The sequence below is a fragment of the Vulpes vulpes genome, chromosome 3 (assembly GCF_048418805.1).
Source record: "Vulpes vulpes isolate BD-2025 chromosome 3, VulVul3, whole genome shotgun sequence".
Taxonomy (NCBI): Eukaryota; Metazoa; Chordata; class Mammalia; order Carnivora; family Canidae; genus Vulpes; species Vulpes vulpes.
Genome location: NC_132782.1, coordinates 23068750 through 23088553, shown reverse-complemented (window position 1 = coordinate 23088553; position 19804 = coordinate 23068750). Strand labels below are relative to the sequence as shown.

Genomic DNA, 19804 nt, shown 5'->3' with positions numbered 1-19804 from the left:
TTGTGGATTCCTTATGCCATCCCGTTTTCCTATCTGAAAGAAGGCAGTAAAAATTCATTTGGCCTTTCAATTGCCTAGACTTTACTTTTCTGTTCTTGTCTTCAAGTTGCTCCACTGCTGGTTTTATTCATACTTGGCTAAGTATGCACTTCTGACCCTTATGAAAATGCTAAGTCAACTTTTAACTTTATTTTGAATTAGGTATCCCCAAAAAGACTCCTTCACCAATAGAAGTTGAAAGGAAAAAGTTAAGACCAGGAAGTGGTGGAGAGAAACCTCCCGATGAGGCCCCTTTCACCTACCAGCTAAAGGCTGTACCACTGAAGTTTGTGAAAGAGATCAAAGACATTGTCTTGACTGAAGCAGAGTCGGTTGGGTCTTCTGCGATCTTTGAATGTCTGGTCTCCCCGTCCACTGCAATTACAAGCTGGATGAAAGACGGTAGCAATATCCGTGAGAGCCCAAAGCACAGATTCATCGCAGATGGTAAAGACAGAAAGCTGCATATCATGGATGTCCAGCTTTCTGATGCCGGCGAATACACCTGTGTCTTACGCTTGGGAAATAAGGAGAAGACCTCCACAGCCAAACTTGTTGTGGAAGGTAATTTCCAGTCTGCTGAATATGGTCCTTGCTAAACTTTAACACAACCAACCGCAGTCACAATTTTTATTGTAACTTTAGACAAAACCGCTTATTTCCAAGTCTTATATCATTGAACATATTGCGTGTATATTGAAAAGTCTTTGCAAATTTTTAATAATGAAATTTTCCACAGAACTTCCTGTGCGTTTCGTAAAGACACTCGAGGAGGAAGTCACCGTGGTCAAAGGACAGCCACTGTACTTGAGCTGTGAGCTAAACAAGGAGCGCGACGTGGTCTGGAGGAAGGATGGGAAGATCGTGGTGGAGAAACCTGGCAAAATTGTGCCCGGTGTCATCGGCTTGTTGCGAGCCCTGACCATCAACGATGCAGATGACCAGGATGCTGGAACATACACAGTTACCGTGGAAAATGCCAACAACCTGGAATGTTCATCCTGCGTCAAAGTAGTAGGTTCGTACTTGGCCGGGAGATTGGGTCCTGCTTATTATGCTTACTATTACTATACTAGTAGTATTACTATTACTATAATAGTATTACTATTATACTAATATTACTATTAGTATGTTACTAATATTATTAGTAATATACTAATATTACTATTATGCTAATGCTTGTTGCATTAGCAAAATGGAAGAGAGCATTTTATTTCCCAGCCTTGTACCTTCTCTAAATAAGGGAACATCAACACATCACAGCAGATGAATTATATCCACTTTTGAAATTTTTTTTCTACCTCTGAAATTTACCACGGGGGCTATTTACGTTACTTGTTCAGGTCATGACTATTTTTTTCTGACCTCATTTTCATGCAGAAGTCATCAGAGACTGGCTGGTGAAGCCTATACGGGATCAGCACGTGAAACCAAAGGGCACGGCTGTTTTTGCCTGCGTGATAGCAAAGGATACTCCAAACATCAAGTGGTTCAAAGGATATGATGAAATCCCCCTGGAACCTAATGATAAGACTGAGATAGTAAGAGAAGGAAATCATCTCTTCCTCAAAGTCAAGAACGCCACACCGGAAGATATCGATGAATACGCGGTGGAAATTGAAGGGAAAAGATACCCCGCAAAGCTGACACTAGGAGGTATAAAAGTCTTTCCTTTTATTCTAAAAGATAAGTTTTGAATGTGAATAAGGCCAAATAACACACACATACACACACACAAAAGGGAAGAAAGCATTGTGAGATTGTTTAAAGCATTATGATTTTTTTTTGTCCTTGACCAATACAGAGCGCGAAGTTGAATTGCTTAAGCCAATCGAGGATGTTACCATTTATGAGAAGGAAAGCGCAAGCTTTGATGCAGAAATCTCAGAGGCAGACATTCCTGGACAGTGGAAACTGAAGGGAGAACTTCTTCGGCCCTCACCTGTGAGTCGTTTCCCATTTAAGTTGTCTATCACGTAAAATATCCACGTTCTATATTCAGGTTTGACATTCAGATTTGGTTCAATAACGATGGAGCTCTTTCAGGATTCTAAAGTCTCAGAGAGGGGAAGAACTTGGATGCACGATTTGTGCCAGCTTTGTGGCAATTTTTAAATAATTTATGACTAAACATTTTTACTTAAGTTAGTAGTAATTTGTGAAACATCTCTAGGCATCTGTATCTGAAACATCTCTCCTTGCAGGAACTTCCCTCTTTCAAATGCTAACCAAGATTGTTGTTTTTCAGACCTGTGAAATCAAAGCAGAAGGTGGAAAACGCTTCTTGACTTTGCACAAAGTCAAACTGGACCAAGCCGGGGAAGTCCTTTACCAGGCGCTTAATGCATTTACAACTGCCATCCTGACAGTAAAAGGTCTGGGCTTTTTGAACATATGGGGTGGGCTTGACTTCATTTCACAGCCCCGTGCATTCCAGAAACCTCATTCTTAATGTTTGGTTTTTCAGAAATCGAACTTGACTTTGCTGTGCCCCTGAAGGATGTCACTGTTCCAGAAAGGCGACAAGCTCGATTTGAATGTGTCCTCACTCGAGAAGCAAATGTGATATGGTCGAAAGGACCTGATATAATCAAGGCATCTGACAAGTTTGATATCATTGCTGATGGAAAGAAACACATTCTCGTTATCAATGATTCTCATTTTGATGACGAAGGGGTCTATACTGCTGAGGTAGAGGGCAAGAAGAGCTCAGCACGATTATTTGTTACAGGTAAGAGCTGATGAGATCTGGCTCTAATATCCCACATTTAAGTACACAAATATATGCTTTAAAGACAGAGTGCTGTTTGTGCCATGCTCAGCCTATCAAGAACCAATGTGGTGGCTGGACCAGCCCTTGTGGTTCTTATTATGATTGCAAGATGTCCTCAGCAGCAACCATCAGGAAACATTGAAAGAGACAAAGTTTATTACTCACAGGACCTGGAAATTGCATAGCACCCCTGAGGTCACAGAGCCAGAGTATTTTTTGGTTTTGGGTTTTGTTTTGGAGGAGGATGTGAGGGATAGAGAGTGGGCTTGGATCTGCTTTTATTGAGGTTGAAGGTGGGGGTCTATGATTTTATGGGCTTACTCTTTGTTGGGGAATTTAAGACATAAAACCAGGAAGTTAAAATGAGGGAAGAAAAAAAAAAGCAAGCTGCCCAAGTGGCCAAGTTCTCAAAACCAGAGGAGCCTGAGGAGCACGGTGGGGTGGGGAGAGGCCCAGCCTGGCACCTTATCTAGGCCTGTGGCTGGCATCTCTGAAGTGGATGCTTAGCAGTCAAAGCTTAAGTCAGGTACTGGCATTACAAAAAGTCAAATTAACTCTGAAAGCTCATGCCCCAAACACCAAGTTCTAATAGGGCTAAGTGACAATTGGCACCCCAACTACACTGTCACGTCATCATCAAAAGAACCCTCCCCCTCCCCTTTGTTTTAATGGAGGATAGATCCATTTGAAAAGGCGAATAAATAAATACTCTGTGAAATGGACCCTTTTGACCTTGGCAGATTTGAGTGGAATGTTTCTGAAGGTAGAGTGTGTTTCTAAGCACATTCTCCATGCTTACACTGCAGGTATAAGGTTGAAGTTCATATCGCCTCTCGAAGACCAAACCGTGAAAGAAGGCGAAACAGCAACTTTCGTTTGTGAGCTTTCTCATGAAAAAATGCATGTCGTCTGGTTCAAAAATGATGCCAAACTCCACACAAGCAGAACCGTACTCATCTCATCTGAGGGCAAGACTCACAAACTGGAAATAAGAGAAGTGACCCTGGATGATATATCCCAGATAAGAGCTCAAGTTAAGGACCTGAGCTCCACCGCCAACCTGAAGGTCTTAGGTAAACGTGACCAACTATAACCAGATAGCGCCTGTTTAGGGATGGCGACAGTGGGTGGTCATTAAATACGTTGCCACTTGTAATTCCAGTACACTTTAATTCTCACATTCTCCTGATGATCTGCTGAATGGCTTTTACAGAGGCTGATCCCTACTTCACTGTGAAATTACACGACAAAACTGGAGTTGAGAAGGATGAGATTATTCTGAAGTGCGAAGTGAGCAAAGATGTACCGGTGAAATGGTTCAAGGATGGTGAAGAGATTGTACCTTCAGCCAAATACTCTATCAAGACGGATGGCCTGCGCCGCATCCTAAAAATCAAAAAGGCAGAACTTAAAGATAAAGGCGAATATATGTGTGACTGTGGCACCGACCAGACAAAAGCAAACGTTACTGTTGAGGGTGAGTTGCTTAAGGTGTTTCAGCTCACGCTGTCTGAGCACGCAGCCTATCTGTTCTGTCGTTCTAACCAACCTTTGTGTAATTCCAGCTCGACTAATAAAAGTGGAGAAACCTCTGTACGGAGTAGAATTGTTTGTCGGGGAAACAGCTCGCTTTGAAATAGAACTTTCTGAACCAGACGTTCACGGCCAGTGGAAGTTAAAAGGAGAGCCTTTAACTGCTTCCCCTGTAAGTCAAGATCAGCCCAACACCCAGCCACGGGTTTGCTTGGTTGTTGGGGGTGAAGAGAGATGGACTTCTGGTCTCAAATGTTTTGATGATTGGTAGGAATAGCCAGTTATGAAAATGCAATTCTTCTTCATTTTTCCTTCTCCCTCTTACTCTGAATAGGACTGTGAAATCATCGAAGATGGGAAGAAACATATTCTGGTCCTTTATAACTGCCAGCTGGATATGACAGGGGAGGTTTCCTTCCAGGCCGCCAACGCTAAATCTGCAGCCAATCTGAAAGTGAAAGGTATGCTCTGGCTCTCAGCCACCCTTTCATTATTTTCTTTGCAAGACTTCAAGGCCCCGAACTGATTAGGGGTCATGAACCGAAGCATCATCTGGCTTCATCCACACCATCCTCTCTTTGCAGAACTGCCACTCATCTTCATCACACCTCTCAGTGATGTTAAAGTCTTTGAGAAAGATGAGGCTAAGTTTGAGTGTGAAGTGTCCAGGGAGCCCAAAACGTTCCGTTGGCTGAAAGGAACCCAGGAAATCACAGGTGATGATAAAGTTGAGCTTATAAAGGATGGCACTAAGCATTCCTTGGTGATCAAGTCAGCCACTTTTGAAGATGAAGGAAAATACATATTTGAAGCCGAAGATAAACACACAAGTGGCAAACTGATCATTGAAGGTAAATATATTCTCTATTAAACAGACCACATTTAACTATTTGGCTTGCTTTTAGTTTTATAGTTCCTCTGGAAGGGCTGGAATTAATGAGGTTTGCTTTCCTTAATAGGAATCCGACTCAAATTCCTCACTCCACTCAAGGATGTAACAGCCAAAGAGAGGGAAAGTGCTGTGTTCACGGTGGAGCTGTCCCACGATAACATCCGAGTTAAGTGGTTCAAGAACGACCAGCGCCTGCACACCAGCAGGTCTGTCTGGATGGATGATGAAGGGAAGACTCATTCCATCACGTTCAGAGACCTCTCCATTGATGACACCTCTCAAATTAAAGTAGAAGCCATGGGGCTAAGTTCAGAAGCTAAACTCACTGTGCTTGGTAGGTGCTTTTTTTTTTTTTTTTCTATCTTTTCCATGAAATTCAGAAGTTTGTGGAGTTTCATATAAAATAGGTTATATTGCAGGAAAGCGGGCCCTGTCCTTAAGGAACTATCACATGTTATCAGGCATCTTTCTAAAATATTTGTACCTGAAAATATGAGGACTTTGAAATAATGAAGACTCAGCTCACAAAATAGCCAGTTCAAATCAGAAATAAAATTCTTAATTATTGAGCCATGTCATGTTTAAAATAGGGACATAATAAATACTTCTCATCTCCTCGCTTTATCAGAATTTTTTCAGAAAAGTGTTTTCAAACTTCTAAAAAAAGAGGAAACACAGAAGTTACATTACTAAAAGTCATTGTTTTTATTGGCCCTTTAGACTTTAGATGTAATCAAGCAGATTACATATGAAGTCTAACATATATAGAAACTATTAATGGCAAACTACTGATATAAGAAAAACTCATAATGTGAATCTGAAAGCTTAAAGGTGGGCATAATGATTTGCTAAGAAATTAGAAATTTAGCTGAGTAATGAAGGAACACGTAATTATGTTTGAAGCTAAATTTCATAGTGTCTTTACTCTCAATAACATACTTCAAAATATAAGATAAATGGATTAGTTCTTGATAAATTGCATGCAGTGATTCCCTTTCTAACACAGAGAACTTCTGAACATAAACATGTTAAATAAGTGAAAGCTTGGTACAGTTTTAAAATATGCCCAGAAATCAGCGAGCTGCCTCTTGAACTTTCCAAGGGATCACATATCCTTGGTGGTTAACGAAATGTGTTCACTTATACTTGCCTTGCAGAGGGAGATCCATACTTCACCGGAAAGCTTCAGGATTACACGGGCGTAGAGAAAGACGAAGTGATCCTACAGTGTGAAATTAGCAAAGCGGATGCCCCGGTGAAATGGTTTAAGGATGGGGAGGAAATAAAACCATCTAAAAATGTTGTTATTAAGGCGGATGGCAAGAAGCGCATACTCATCCTAAAGAAAGCCTTGAAATCAGACATTGGACAGTATACCTGTGACTGTGGGACAGACAAGACCTCAGGGAAGCTTAACATTGAAGGTAAGGAGATCGCCGTGAGGTCCACTCTTGGCGCCGTTGGGGTTATTTCTGCCAGAGGCCAAAATGACACCTGTTGCCGCTTCACTTTTCTAGATCGGGAAATCAAACTGGTCCGGCCCCTGCATAGTGTGGAGGTGATGGAGACTGAGACGGCCCGCTTTGAAACCGAAATCTCCGAAGAGGATATCCATGCCAACTGGAAACTCAAGGGAGAGGCACTGCTCCAAACACCTGTGAGGCTATTTCTGAACTTGTCAACATCTAGAGGAGCTGTGTGAAATAAAAAAGGCCAGGCAGAGAGTCAGAGTGCGTGCAGGGCGTTTAAAACATGGTATCAGGTTCTCCATCAGACCTCACGCCAAAGAGAGATACCAGAATATACAAGTGGGCACGGGCACACCTGCCTCCTTTTTGCCCCAGCGTAGGGGTCTAGGGTTGTAGATGTTCTGTGAGGCTGCCGGTTGGTTCTGAATTGTATGGAGAGGATTTGTCTTGCTTTCTTGATGGTACCTTCAAACTTCATTTCACAAAAAAGAGCTCAAAATTATATCCAATCTCCTCACTAGTTATTTGTAACATTCCTTTAATTAAGCTCTGGTGGCCTCCGGAAAAAGTGCCAAACACCGTCTCCTACGAAACCTTTTTTTCTCTTTTGGCACAGGATTGTGAGATCAAGGAAGAAGGCAAAATGCACTTCCTTATTTTGCACAACTGCCGCCTGGACCAGACCGGCGGGGTGGATTTCCAGGCTGCCAACGTGAAATCTAGCGCTCACCTCCGGGTGAAACGTAAGTAGGATGTGTTTCTGGTGAGAAGACAGGATGTAGTTTTGCAGAAAATTAATGTAAAATTAATTGGAATGATTTAATTAGTTAGAAAACATTATTAAAGTACAGAAACTGGCTTTCTTGTATTTACCTCTTTGACATCCCAATATACCCAAGGTTCAAATTCCAAAGTCTTGGAAATTTCCCTGACCTTGCTTGCCCTTGGAACAAAAGAAAGTTAGGTCCTATTTTGCTCCTGTGCACTCCTCCCGTTCACAGTAGTCAGGCACGCAATGAGGATGTAACTCAGCACTCCTAAAGACCACATCCCTCGACGTCTGTGCAGTGATCGCACCACAGCAGAACTGGGCTGTGTGGGCATTTCAGACTCAAGAAGGGAGGCGGGGTGTGTGGGCTAACATTTTTGGAAGGTGCAAAGTGTTTGATGGATATGGACAGGCTATGTGATGGCGGGGCCCCGTCCTCTCCCAATCACGGTCTTAGTTATTTTGGAAGTCACATACCAACATGTAGCAAGAGGAACCTGATGCCTGGCGGAGAGACAGATGCAGCGCAAATTTCTTGCTGACCTCGTATATCACAGCGAAAGGGCCCCTACAAATACCCGCTCTCTGGCCACCAGCTCTCCCCTTCTCGGCACCGAGGGGCCACGCTCACATGAGAGCTAGGACAGTGGCCAGTCCTGCAGCTCTTTCCTTCTTGAAGAAAGCAGCCATGAAGATTGCTAACTAAGTGTATTTACTCTCTTGGAATTACAAAATGAGTGACCCTGAGCTGTTCCCCTCTTCTCGCAAAGCACGAGTAATTGGTCTCCTGAGGCCTCTGAAGGATGTCACGGTGACCGCAGGGGAGACAGCCACCTTCGACTGCGAGCTCTCCTACGAGGACATCCCGGTGGAATGGTATCTCAAAGGGAAGAAACTCGAGCCCAGCGAGAAGGTAAAAGGCAGGCGTGCAGTTGCCACGGCCCGCTCTTCCTTTTCCTCGCATGATCTCCTTCTTCACCTGCACATTCCTTGTTCTTTGCTCTTTCTAATGTCCCTTCCCCATCCTTTCCCTTCCTCTTCCCTACTCTAGCCCGATTTCAGTTGAAATTGTAAATCAGATTTGTCATACTTTTGTTGGATTTAAACTGATGGCATTTTTATCGACATGGAAATAAAAATTATGTTTAAAGATTTTATTTATTCATGAGAGACACACAGAGGGAGAGAGAAGCAGAGACATAGGCAGAAGCAGCCCCCCCCCCCCCACCGATGTAGGTAGGACTCGATCCCAGGACCCAGGATCATGCCCTGAGTGGAAGGCAGATGCTCAACCCCCGAGCCACCCAGGCATCCTTGGAAATAATAATTTTAAGTACAATAAGGCTTTCCATTTTTTGAGGAAAAGGCAAACCCTCAGTAGCTATCAGTGATTGTTTGATTAACTGGAAGACCGGAGGGGATCACAAAGGCCTTCTGATCAAATGCCCTGTAACAACAGCCCACGTTAAGTTTTGTGACTAATTCTCTCCGTGCTCTCTAGTGTTCTGCATATAAGGGGATTAAGAAGAGAAGATGGAAATTCCATTTCAGGCAGTTGATCAAGTAGTTGAGATAACTTCTGGGCAGATTTGCTCTTCAAGCATTTCTCCAAAGCTATTTTTAACCCTCAAGTGCTTTGAGCTGTGCAAATTCTGGAATGCCAAGTGGACTATTTACAGTGCAGCTGACAGTTGTGACAAGAAGGAGGGCTCTGAGGTTATCCGCATGTGTGAGCAAATATACATTAAGTTTGAGGAAATAACTAGCTCTCGGTGTTAACTCTTCTAGGCCCCAAATTTTAGCCGTAAGTAAAAACTCAGATGCCCATTCAGATAGACTCAAAATACAGTTTACCCAAATTGAGCTGTTATCTGTACTGACCCCCACAACAGTCTGTGTGCTTAAATCATCTTGATAATTCTCCATTAGTTTTGAATTCTTGAACTAAAACCTACAGAGAATGTCCAGCACAGGTTGGAAATAAAGCACAGGGGAGTACGTTATTGTAGGACATTATTTTTCTCAATACTTAAATAATATCAAGGATGGCACCAATGCTTTAATACAAATCAAACTTCTAAGATGTGAAGGAATATAATTTAAGAGGGATTCAGGTAACAAAGAGCCACAAAGTTGAGTGAAGTAAGTAAAAAGAAGGCAAATGTCTTTGAACGATTGTAGCAAAACAAACAAACAAAAAATTCCATATTCTATCAGAACAATTAAAGAGGAATGCAGTAACAGTCATCAGGAGGACAAAGCTTGCCCATTACACAGACAGTGGCAGCCAGTCAGTCTCTCTCTCTCTCTTTTTTTTTTTTTTTTTTTTTTTTACCAAGGACTGAAAAAGCCACTGTGCATTCAAATGGCAGCATGAGAATTAAGTTACATGTGAGGACCCTTTCCCTGCAGTGAGGTCTTCTAAAGACTGAGTGTTAGACATCTCCATCTTTAAGTTTGCTCTTTTTTTTTTCTAAACGTGCATTGATCTATGAAGTGTGTTTTCGTTGCTTTTATGTCCAAACACTGGTTGACTTTTCAAGATCCTTTGGACATTTGTAAACTCATAATTTCAATACATTACACTGCTTAAAGACAATATTATTCTTTTGCTACTAAGTATCTTTTGGTCAAATTAAGAGTTTTTAAATTAAGAGATCAGTCTCATTAGTTCTAATGTAAAAAACTATTTTAACTTGAAATATAGATTCCTAAAAAAAATTTATCCACATTTATTTTAAAAATATGTATATATGTAGTCACTAAACCTCTCTTTGAGAACAAAAAAGATCCTCTTACTAAAATTTTCTGGGGCCTCCTTGTGTCTCTCTTGGCATAGGAATTTTAATTCTTTACTTTAGCCATCCAAAATACTTCAGTTGTTTATCAACTTGCTCTTGTATGTCATCTTTTTTCAAAAGAACTTAAATAGGGGCACCTGGGTGGCTCAATTGGTTAAGCATCAGCTTTTGGCTGAGGTCAGGATCTCAGGTTCCTGGGATCAAGCCCCCTGGGCTGCCTGCTCAGTAGAGAGTCTGCTTCTCCCTCTCCTTCTGCCCCGCTCCCTCTGCTCACGTTCTCTCTCCCAAATAAATAAAATCTTTAAAAAAAAAGAAAACTTAAATATAACTGTGGAGTAATAGTCATTTTATTACATTTTGCAATTTTATTACATTTACAATTTGCCTAGGCATTACATTTTGCATTTTTTGTTTAAATTAAATCTGTCATAGCAAACTTCCTAATACCAATTTAATTCAGGCCTCTCAACTTCATTTTGCAAAATGTTTAGCTTCTAAAACTACACCAGTCAGACAAATACAGGGGATTGGAATAGGAAATCAAAACAGAAAATTTTAGAGAAAATTAGGGTTTTTCTCCCCCCTCTTTGTTTTTTTTTTTTTTCTCCCCCCTCTTTGACCATCAGTCGAAGTCCAAGTCCTAAATGGCCATTAATAACTAAGAATTTAAACTTCAGGGCAGCACCCGAGGCTCAGTGGTTTAGTGTCGCCTTCAGCCCAGGGCATGATCCTGGAGACCCGGGATCGAGTCCCGCATCGGGCTCCCTGCATGGAGCCTGCTTCTCCCTCTGCCTGTGTCTCTCATGAATAAATAAATAAAATCTTTAAAAAAAATGAATTTAAACTTCAACAGCTTGGTCACAGTCATGATGCCTATGATGGCAATACGCATCCATGATAGGTCAACAATATTTTAAAAGGATAACCCCTTAACATTATTTTTACAAACATAAACCTCCATAAAATTCAGTTTAGTTTTTTTTTTAACATAATCAAGGTACATTGGATATGAGCTATTTATTGAGAACCACTGTGTTCTGAGACAAATTCTTGGTAACAGAGTAGTCTAGAGCAGCCTCAGAGAAATTTAAATGATAAAACAATGTGTAAACTGGTAAACCATATCTGTGGATGTGTTGAATCTGAAATACTTTAAAATAGCCTTAATTTAGAGTACCAAATTTATTTTGAAACATCACTACAAAAATAATTTTTTTTTCCCATTCAAGCACCATGCTGAATAAGTAGCTATGAGGCTAGGACATATCTTAATCACCTCCTCCTGGTTGTATTCCCTTATTGCATTTTTGACCTTTCTCAATTATTAAGGTAGTTATATTAATAGCCATGCCCTTAATTAAGGAAAATCTTCATATGAAACTTTATTCCTGACCTCCTGTTTCACACAAGTATAATAAATCATTTCACTGGTAAAAACTTTCACATTATTCTTAACTCTAAATGAACTCTCTTCAGTAGCGCAAAATTGATCTCGGTGACAGGGCACAGCACCTTGAAGACTTTCCCAGGGTAGAACTAGAGGAAGCTCCGATGAGCTTAGCATTATTACTGTGAAGATGGCCCTGTATCTGTAAGTTGATTTTCAGTTGTACAAGCCACGACTATGAGACCTAATGACAACCCATATGAATGTGGTGTATTCTTTTGGACAAGGCATTTTCCTGCAGACGGCCTCTTCAAACCACCTAAGGTTGCATTTAGAACAAGAATTCCTCATCCAGATATTAACAGTTGGGCAGCCTTTGTCTCAATATTCTAAGATCATGATATTACAGCCTACTATATGCAGTAGTTTTTTTTCCTTCCTTTCATATTTTAGCTTTTTAAAGTTCTTTCATATATATATATATATATATATATATATATATATATATATATAAACTCAGTAGCAGAATGGAAGAAAATATTTATCTATCTTTTTCCTTCCTTTCATATTTTAGCTTTTTGAAGTTCTTTCATATATATATATATATATATATATATATAAACTCAGTAGCAGAATGGAAGAAAATATTTACCTATCTATATAAATAGATATACATAAGTATAAACAGAAATTTGCCTGGGCATTTCAACATAAAAAGCCACCTAGTAATTATGTAAGGGAACTAGGAAAGCCTAAGACATCCCTAAAAGATTCCAAACTACTAGTCAAAATCATTTTCAAAGGCATATGCACTCCATATATGATTACAAAACAACTTAGAAAGCTCTATTTCAAATTATTGACCTAAGTGAATTAAATGTGTCTGTGTCTGTATTGAGTTGCTGTTTCATAGAGTCTTAAACTGCACCTTTTTTTTTCTTTTTCAAAAAAAAAAAAAAAACTAGGTGGTCCCACGTTCAGAAGGAAAAGTTCATACCCTTACACTGAGGGATGTAAAATTAGAAGATGCTGGAGAAGTCCAACTACGAGCAAAAGATTTCAAAACTCATGCCAACCTCTTTGTGAAAGGTGATTACAAGGTTTATTTTTAAACACATACAATGTAGATATTCAGAAATGATGTCAACTCTCAATGATGAGTACCATAGATCATTAAAATCCACCAAATATCCAAATTTTACTTTTTTGCCTTAACAAAAGAGTTCACAGACTATTTAAAAGAGAGAGAGAGAGAGAGTCAAAATGTACTCGAATATGTCTTACTTCCTCTTTCTATCCCCACCATTTGTGTTGGCTTTCAATAAATGGCTGGAGGAAGAATTATTATCAAACTGGGTATCTACCACTTTATTAACCAAGACTTGGCTACTATGTCCTTGGTGTTTCATATTTTTTAAAACACCTTTCCTCTGTATGTATAAATAATGATGAAACATCATTATTAGAGGAAAGCATCCAAGTGGAATCAAAACTTACAAATGAAATTTAAAAGCAGAAAAAGGCCTGGCGATATCAGAAGAAAGTTGAGGAGGTGCTCAAACTCTTGGAGAAGGAAAGGAAAAATACCTTGGCTAATTAGTGTGATTCTTTCAGAACCCCCCGTTGAGTTCACTAAGCCCCTTGAGGACCAGACGGTCGAAGAAGAAGCCACTGCAGTATTGGAGTGTGAAGTATCCAGAGAAAATGCTAAGGTGAAATGGTTCAAAAATGGGACAGAAATTCTCAAAAGCAAGAAGTATGAAATTGTTGCTGATGGCAGGGTCAGAAAACTTATTATACACGGCTGTACCCCAGAGGATATTAAAACATACACTTGTGATGCTAAGGATTTTAAGACTTCCTGTAACCTGAACGTCGTGCGTAAGTATTCTTCTTACACAGGACTTTTCATTTGCAACTCTTTGATAACAACAACAACAAAAAAGCCCTGCCACGTTTTGCATGCCGTTCTTGGCCTAACTGCATCTCTTAGCAACTTATAGTATCAATACTGACATAACCTGATCTTTTCTGTTTAAGAAAAAAAAAAAGAAAAGAAAAATCATTCTACTCCATCTGGTCTGATAAGGACATATTGATCACTTTTACCATGTTTCTGACTAGTGGGCAGAGGTACTCTTTGTCTATGGGTGTAAACCTACTATAGGAATATCCTGACAGATAAGGACAAATTGAATGAAAGAGACAAGAAAGGAGTCATGATTTTGTTTTTATTTAAGAAAAAAAAAAAGGAAAGAAGGAAAGAAGCAATTTCCACTTGGAAAGAAATGAATTCTCAGGTGTCAGGAACAACTAGAAAATGAGCATGAAATTTCAGTTCGAATAGGATCACGCTAAAGTCTGCTATAATATGATAAAGCCCGCTTACACAATGCTATCTCTGAAAATAAGAAAGGATAATAAGATGGAGCGAAGCCTGGATTCTTGGAGTCCTGTGAACGAAGAGAACTCTAATGGTTTTTAGTATTACTTCTTCCTTTGGTGAAAAATACATCTTTTTTCTAAATGTTACATTAACTCATTTTTTCATTCATTTGTCCAGTGATAACATTTTATCAGTGTGTATTTTTGTGCTATAGCTGCTGTTTGGTTTAGTTGCTTCCCATCTGTCAACAGCTACAAAATAGTGGCTTTGATTGTGCTTCCATGCTTCTTGTGTTTTATTCTTTTGTCTTTGTGGTCGCTCTGCTTTTAGCTTATGACAGAGTAGCTTCTTGGGTCTCCTTGATCCCTTTGTCATCTACTTTGTCACCACTCCAAGAAGGCTCAGCCACAATGAACACATCTTCAAGCCTATTGACCAGCGTTTGTGTCCCAGAATTTCACTGATCAAGAATGATCATCCTGGGAAGGACTCACCAGAAGCCCTAAAAGGAGGGGCAAGGGGGCGGCTCTCTGATCCTATGCATCTGCTGACTTAATCCTGAAAATCACCCACCCATATGAACACATTGCTTTGTTGCACTAATAGATGCCTGACTCACGTGTGATATCTTTGAAACTGATTTTAAAAAGAAAAGAAAAGAAAAAGGTTAAGTGTGTGTGATTTCAATTGCAGACTCATGCCTCTTAGCCATAGGCAAGACTGGTTATAGCACTTCAAGCTGCGTGATCATTGAATTCTGCTAATTTCTCAAAGATTGTATAACCTGCCTTAAATAATGTTTCTTTGCTACTGGTATTTCCTTTGACAATATCAGCTTTCAATGCTGAAGAAGTATCAATGAGAATTTTTCTTTTAGCCATCATTCAGGAAAACCTTGTTAGCGATTGATAGGTAATAGATATACAGATATAATCAGTTGGACATACAGTATCCACATAATTTTATAAAACCTACAGAGATATGCAAAATATAAGAGCAAAGTACCATACATACATGAATGGCAGCTCCAAGTGCTTTCAAAGTCCGTTGTAGCCTACTAAGATGGAAAAGCCCTGCAAAAGACTTTTTCTTAATATATACCACAGTAATGTCAGAGTAAATTGCCAGAAACCTCATTTTGAATTCTGATGACCTTCTCTTACAGCTCCTCATGTGGAATTCTTAAGACCACTCACTGATCTTCAAGTTAAAGAAAAAGAAATGGCTCGGTTTGAGTGTGAAATTTCCCGAGAAAATGCTAAGGTCTGTGACTTGTGTGGTTGCTCTCTTGTGTTGCCAGTTACCTTGTCTACTTTTGGCCTAGACAAAACAGGGGGGAAAAAAAGAAAGTGAATCAAATCTACCTCTGATTATCACTTTGCCTTTAGATTAAAGATTATTACTTTGGTGTGAGATACATACTTGATTTCATCGTTTTCTTTGTAGTATTATTCATTTACTAGTACTTGAAGAACAATGGACTCACAATCAGAAGATTTAGATATTATTGGTTTGGGCCATATGAAATTGCTATTTTCTTAGGCTAAGAACAAATATCTGCAATTTCATATGTCTCATTAACAAGCACTTAGTCTGCATATCTAAAGCCCTCTATGGCTCTCAACTTACATGATCCCATTATCTTTAATAACTGATATCAGAACCACAACAGCTCACTTAACAATAACTGAAGAAGTTTGTCCTTGCCCTGTGGGGTTTACGTTGTACTTTTATTTACCACTTTGGTTCATCTTCATGACATAGTCCTGGTGGTAGTTTTCAGAAGCACTCAGGATCCTAGTTCCTCTTAAGGACACCTTACATGAAGGAGCAATAAGAAAACTGATAAAGCATCTGTGTATCTCAATATAGGTCCAGTGGTTTAAAGATGGTGCCGAAATTAAAAAGGGCAAAAAATATGACATCATCTCTAAGGGAGCAGTACGCATTCTTGTCATCAACAAATGTCTCCTGGATGATGAAGCAGAATATTCCTGTGAAGTCAGGACAGCAAGAACTTCTGGCATGCTCACCGTCCTGGGTAAGAGTGAAGTCTTTCTCTGCAGAAGTATATGTTCCAGGAAAAAAAAATTTCTTTTCAGTTTGACTCAATGTTGTTCTTGTTACTATTCTTGCAGCAGAAGAAGCTGTCTTTACAAAAAATCTTGGCAACATTGAAGTTAGTGAAACAGACACCATAAAACTGGTTTGTGAAGTCTCCAAGCCTGGAGCAGAAGTGACTTGGTACAAAGGAGATGAGGAGATAATCGAAACAGGAAGATATGAAATACTTACCGATGGGCGAAAGAGAATCCTGATCATTCAGAATGCTCATCTTGAGGATGCTGGCAACTACAACTGCCGACTCCCAAGTTCTCGAACTGATGGCAAAGTCAAAGTACACGGTATGAAAACTATAATAAATAATATTTTCAGAATTCACACTTGATGCACTTACGGTACAAATGCTGAAGTTTTTAATACCGTGCAACTGCTTCTTTCCAGAACTTGCTGCCGAATTTATCTCAAAGCCTCAAAACCTTGAAGTACTTGAAGGAGAAAAGGCTGAATTCGTCTGCTCCATATCAAAGGAGAACTTCGAAGTCCAGTGGAAGAGGGATGATAAGACACTTGAACCTGGAGACAAATATGACATTATTGCTGATGGCAAAAAGAGGATCTTGGTCGTGAAAGATGCCACATTACAAGATATGGGCACCTATGTAGTCATGGTTGGGGCCGCCAGAGCAGCAGCACACTTGACAGTGATTGGTAAGTTTGTTTTTGCCTCTTGGGTTTACTTACAGTTGTCTCTACTTTGGTCCTTCTTCATGCTATAAGAATTGTTGGTTGCTTTCAGAAAAACTCAGGATCATAGTTCCTCTTAAGGACACCCGTGTAAAGGAACAACAAGAAGTCGTTTTCAACTGCGAAGTCAATACGGAAGGTGCAAAAGCCAAATGGTTCAGAAATGAAGAGGCCATATTTGATAGTTCAAAATACATTATTCTCCAAAAAGACCTGGTCTACACTCTCAGAATTAGAGATGCTCGGTTAGATGATCAAGCCAATTATAGTGTGTCTCTGACCAATCACAGAGGTGAAAATGTTAAGAGCGCTGCTAATCTAATAGTAGAAGGTAAGTCACTTATATGGAATTAACAAGAATTTTTAAGTCAGTACCTATTGTGGAAACAGTTGAAATCAACAGGATTATTCTCCTTTACAACAGAGGAAGACCTTAGGATTATCGAGCCTCTTAAAGATATTGAAACAATGGAGAAGAAAACTGTCACCTTCTGGTGCAAGGTCAATCGTCTCAATGTAACACTGAAGTGGACCCGAAATGGAGAAGAGGTGGCCTTTGACAACCGTGTCATATACAGAATTGATAAATACAAACACTCTCTCATCATTAAAGACTGTGGCTTCCCGGATGAGGGTGAATACATTGTCACTGCTGGACAAGATAAATCTGTTGCCGAGCTTCTGATCATAGAAGCTCCTACGGAATTCATAGAACACTTAGAAGACCAGACAGTCACTGAGTTCGATGATGCGGTCTTCTCCTGTCAGCTCTCCAGAGAGAAGGCTAATGTGAAATGGTACAGAAACGGGAGAGAAATCAAAGAAGGCAAAAAGTAAGTGAAAGCATCTTAATTTCTATTTCTGTAGCCATCTGCGTATGTTTGACAACGTAGTGATCATTACTGCAAGCTAACCAATAATTCGACCTCTTCTCTTAGATACAAATTTGAAAAAGAAGGAAGTACACATAGACTCATTATAAAAGACTGCCGCCTGGATGATGAATGTGAATATGCTTGTGGAGTAGAAGACAGAAAATCTCGAGCCAGACTTTTCGTGGAAGGTACGTACTGAGTGAGAGGACAAGTTTTAATGTTACTACCAGTGTTTCAAGGCTGTTAACCCAACTATGAACATGTTTGTATTCATTTTACCTCTTCTCTTCAGAAATCCCCGTTGAGATCATCAGGCCTCCCCAAGATATTCTGGAAGCCCCTGGTACCGACGTTGTCTTTTTGGCTGAGCTCAACAAAGATAAGGTGGAAGTTCAGTGGCTAAGAAATAACATGGTGGTTGTTCAGGGCGACAAACACCAGATGATGAGTGAAGGAAAGATCCACAGGCTACAGATTTGTAATATTCAACCTCGTGACCAGGGTGAATATAGATTTATTGCCAAAGACAAAGAAGCCAGAGCTAAGCTTGAACTCGCAGGTAAATCCCTTTCTTTCATTTTCAAATATCCTCACAATATCACAGATACTCTGTGAGTTTCAGATTCCACAATTAATGAGATGATGCTTGTGAAAGACTTTTATTTCTGTTGGGCACTGTCCGCATGTAACTATTCTAACGTCTCATATCACAAAGTGTCCCAAGTAAGGGGTAATTGATAGCATTCCTCTTTCCATGCTACAACCTTGAGCAGGTGCTGGCACATGGTGGCTTGTTCATTAGTTCCTAGAATTAACATATTGCCCTGGAAGTCATCCCCAAAAAACTCAGACCTAGAGAAAGCTCTAGTCTCTGCTATTTTCCAAACCCCTGTGGGGCTCTTAGGTGTGTTCTCATCCTCACTCAAGCTTGCAAGACATTTTATGGGGTGTGATTATGAAAAAGCCATTACTGTTCCCTCTGTACCTCAAAACTTTGCCTGGTTTATCTCGAACTAAGTGACGTGCCTACTTTAAAAAACAAATGTGTTTTGCACTATATTTAGTTCTCCATTATTATTTTTGGCAATGAATGCAGATTTTATGGTTTTATATCACCTTAATCCTCTGTTCTCGAGTCTGACAATTTGCAAAAGAAGCTATGAGAACTTTAAGCCAGTTAGTGTTCTCTGCTCTCAAGTTATTGTGATAAACTTCCAATATGTAATCAATATTTGCCAGCAAATGCATAGTCAAGGAGCTATGGTATAGCTGGGCTGTACGACATAACTCAAAAGCACTCATATGTCCTTTTTCTCTCTAGCTGCACCTAAAATCAAGACAGGTGATCAAGATCTTGTGGTTGATGTTGGCCAGCCTCTGACGATGGTGGTGCCCTATGACGCCTACCCTAAAGCAGAAGCTGAGTGGTTTAAAGAAAATGAACCTCTGTCTTCAAAAACTGTTGATACTACAGCTGAACAAACTTCTTTCAGAATTTTAGAAGCTAAGAAAGGAGACAAAGGGAGGTATAAAATTGTGCTTCAGAACAAACATGGAAAAGCAGAAGCATTCATCAATTTAAGAGTTATTGGTAAGCCCTTGAATCATTTGGACTTGATTGGCAAAGCACAATTAAAAGCATGGTAACACACTAAAAAAATATTCTGTACACAAATTTCAGATGTCCCCGGGCCTGTACGTAACTTAGAAGTGACAGAAACATTTGATGGTGAAGTAAGCCTCGGGTGGGAAGAACCATTAACAGATGGTGGGAGCAAAATCATCGGTTATGTCGTTGAAAGACGTGACATCAAAAGGAAGACGTGGGTTCTGGCCACGGACCGTGCAGAGAGTTGTGAGTTTACTGTCACTGGACTTCAAAAAGGCGGAGTCGAGTACCTCTTCCGGGTCAGTGCAAGGAACAGAGTCGGCACTGGTGAGCCAGTAGAGACTGACAACCCGGTGGAAGCAAGGAGTAAATATGGTAAGAAGTATTCCAGTAAGTTACAAGCTAGCTGATCTTTGCTTTTACCCGATTTAACCAAAGCCGTGTTTCCTTCTGTGATGAAATC

At 40.0% G+C, this 19804-nt stretch overlaps 1 protein-coding gene across 1 annotated transcript in view; it reads left to right on the top strand.

The window, feature by feature from the left end:
* The window catches only part of TTN (titin), a 274354-nt gene that overhangs the window by 163958 nt on the left and 90592 nt on the right, over positions 1–19804 (top strand). The window contains exons 208-235 of the mRNA XM_072752064.1: positions 202–603; positions 779–1057; positions 1420–1695; positions 1844–1983; positions 2288–2414; positions 2507–2770; positions 3619–3885; positions 4026–4289; positions 4378–4517; positions 4680–4806; positions 4930–5196; positions 5305–5571; positions 6395–6661; positions 6755–6894; positions 7323–7449; positions 8246–8388; positions 12629–12752; positions 13278–13544; positions 15215–15312; positions 15922–16090; positions 16188–16454; positions 16555–16821; positions 16910–17188; positions 17282–17690; positions 17796–17920; positions 18025–18291; positions 19054–19323; positions 19414–19716. Of these exons, the coding sequence (XP_072608165.1) occupies positions 202–603; positions 779–1057; positions 1420–1695; positions 1844–1983; positions 2288–2414; positions 2507–2770; positions 3619–3885; positions 4026–4289; positions 4378–4517; positions 4680–4806; positions 4930–5196; positions 5305–5571; positions 6395–6661; positions 6755–6894; positions 7323–7449; positions 8246–8388; positions 12629–12752; positions 13278–13544; positions 15215–15312; positions 15922–16090; positions 16188–16454; positions 16555–16821; positions 16910–17188; positions 17282–17690; positions 17796–17920; positions 18025–18291; positions 19054–19323; positions 19414–19716 (6342 nt within the window). The remainder of the gene's footprint in view (positions 1–201; positions 604–778; positions 1058–1419; positions 1696–1843; positions 1984–2287; positions 2415–2506; positions 2771–3618; positions 3886–4025; positions 4290–4377; positions 4518–4679; positions 4807–4929; positions 5197–5304; positions 5572–6394; positions 6662–6754; positions 6895–7322; positions 7450–8245; positions 8389–12628; positions 12753–13277; positions 13545–15214; positions 15313–15921; positions 16091–16187; positions 16455–16554; positions 16822–16909; positions 17189–17281; positions 17691–17795; positions 17921–18024; positions 18292–19053; positions 19324–19413; positions 19717–19804) is intronic.